The sequence below is a fragment of the Bufo bufo genome, chromosome 2 (assembly GCF_905171765.1).
Source record: "Bufo bufo chromosome 2, aBufBuf1.1, whole genome shotgun sequence".
NCBI lineage: Eukaryota > Metazoa > Chordata > Amphibia > Anura > Bufonidae > Bufo > Bufo bufo.
The window spans coordinates 774,117,775-774,120,007 of record NC_053390.1 but is presented as its reverse complement, the minus strand read 5'-3'; the positions used below and the strand labels follow the sequence as shown (position 1 = coordinate 774,120,007).

General features: G+C 43.3%; 1 protein-coding gene across 1 annotated transcript; it reads left to right on the top strand.

The window, feature by feature from the left end:
- The first annotated feature begins 780 nt into the window (after window positions 1-780).
- On the top strand, window positions 781-1,995 carry DRD5 (dopamine receptor D5). Its single transcript, XM_040420565.1, has 2 exons — window positions 781-813; window positions 1,292-1,995. Exon 2 carries the CDS (start codon window positions 1,297-1,299, stop codon window positions 1,993-1,995), a length of 699 nt encoding a protein of 232 aa, XP_040276499.1. The 5' UTR covers window positions 781-813; window positions 1,292-1,296.
- The last annotated feature ends 238 nt before the right edge of the window (window positions 1,996-2,233 follow it).

Sequence of the window (2,233 nt, the reverse complement as noted above, 5' to 3'; positions counted from 1 at the left end):
TGACTGATGGAGACACTTTCATGTGAAGCAGAAATAACCCAGCACTGTCTGTGGAGGGGGTGGAGGATACTGCTTGCCTTTAGGCATCAATGTATGTCCTTCAGATCTAACTTGGGGCTGGCTGCATCTGGAGTGACGTTCTTGCTGTGTCCTAAGGAATTTACTGCCACCCACCAGAACCACAAGGCAGGTATTTTTCACTGTGCAAGTACCTGCTACAATGAGAGAGTTAATGGTTAGACTGCAGCAGAGGAGATTGAAAGGCTACATGCAAGGGAATCTCTAAAATGTGCTCCGGAATGAGGATGCAATCTGGACTTTTCATGTTGGATGGATCCCACCCCAGCAAGTTTCTAAGGTCTGAGAGCAGCTAAAGAGTGCCAGTCCAAGGAAGTGGATCGCAAGCTTTTGGTAATAATGTATAAGGAGGCACAGGGATCTGGATGCTGGTCTGTCTCCAGCTGTGCTCTTGCACCCAACTGGGTTGTTTTCTGCAATTGTGCCATACAGGCAGCACTGAGCATAGACTGCAAGCTCTCTAGAGAAGAAGACAACGCAGGGTGCTAGAAGAAGATTGCTTCACATGGAGGCTACCTGTCCTGCTGCCCATCCCACCAGGGTGGCACTATGGGTTCTGTGGTGCCCCTATTTCTGCTTGGAGAGGAGTAACACTGCATAAAGTATCCAGAGATGGTAATGAATAGGAGCCTTTTCCAAGAAGTGCAGCAAAGAAGGGAACTGGTGGCAGGACAAGTAGTCACAGGGAGTCTTCTGTCCCTTCTCATCTTCTGGACCCTTTTCGGTAACATCTTGGTATGTACAGCTGTAATAAGATACAGACATTTACGTAACAGAGTAACCAACAATTTCATTGTGTCTTTAGCTGTCTCTGATCTTCTGGTAGCCCTCTTGGTGATGCCCTGGAAAGCTGTAGCAGAAGTTGCAGGACACTGGCCATTTGGAGTGTTCTGTAACATCTGGGTGGCTTTTGACATTATGTGCTCCACAGCTTCCATCCTCAACCTGTGTATCATTAGTGTGGACAGGTACTGGGCAATCTCCAGCCCCTTTAGATATGAGAGGAAGATGACCCAAAGAGTGGCAATGCTGATGATCAGTGCTGCATGGACATTGTCTATCTTGATTTCATTTATACCTGTTCAGTTAAACTGGCACAGGAATAGGAAAGATATTCCAGAAATGAATAACCAGACTGCAGAAAACTGTGATTCTAGCTTGAATAGGACATATGCAATCTCTTCCTCCCTGATCAGTTTTTACATTCCTGTAGCTATTATGATTGTCACCTATACCAGGATCTATAGGATTGCCCAGATTCAGATCAGGAGGATATCAACATTGGAAAGAGCAGCTGAACATGCCCAAAGCTGCAGAAGCAACCGTGTTGACTGCAGAAACCACCATAATAGCCTAAAAACTTCTATAAAAAAGGAGACAAAAGTTTTAAAAACCCTGTCTATAATCATGGGGGTCTTTGTGTGTTGCTGGTTACCATTTTTCATATTGAACTGTATGGTTCCATTCTGTGACAATTCTGGAGACCCCAAAGCTGGACTGCCTTGCGTCAGTGAGACCACTTTTGACATTTTTGTCTGGTTTGGTTGGGCTAACTCTACTTTGAACCCTATCATCTATGCTTTCAATGCTGATTTTCGCAAGGTGTTCTCTAGTCTTCTGGGATGTGGACATTGGTGTTCTACCACCAATGTTGAAACAGTCAACATCAGCAATGAACTAATATCCTACAACCAAGATACTATATTCCACAAGGATATTGTGACAGCCTATGTCAACATGATACCCAACGTGGTGGATTGTATAGATGACAATGATGAGACTTTCGATCGCATGTCTCAAATCTCACAAAACTCTGCTAACATTGAGATGGCCGACAGTTCAATGTGTGACCTGGACTGTGACACAGAGATTTCACTTCATAAAATTACCCCTTCCATGCCAAATGGCTTCCATTAAAGCACTGTTTCTCTTGTCTGGTTCTAGTGATATTATCATTTGGTGCCATCACTCATTCCCGTGCATTTGAAATAAGTAAGTTATGATGACACTATAGTATATCAGTATTAAAGTTATGTGAGTGTTTGTGTGTTTTATATATGGTAGTGATATCAATGTTTCATTAATATGTAGGAGAACTAGACCTCTAAGAACTTTACTGAGATTCAATCATATTTAACCTACATGGGTCATGGAT

Excerpts from the sequence above, each read along its gene's own strand:
- DRD5 (XM_040420565.1), top strand. The coding sequence starts at position 1,297 with ATGATTGTCACCTATACCAGGATCTATAGGATTGCCCAGATTCAGATC.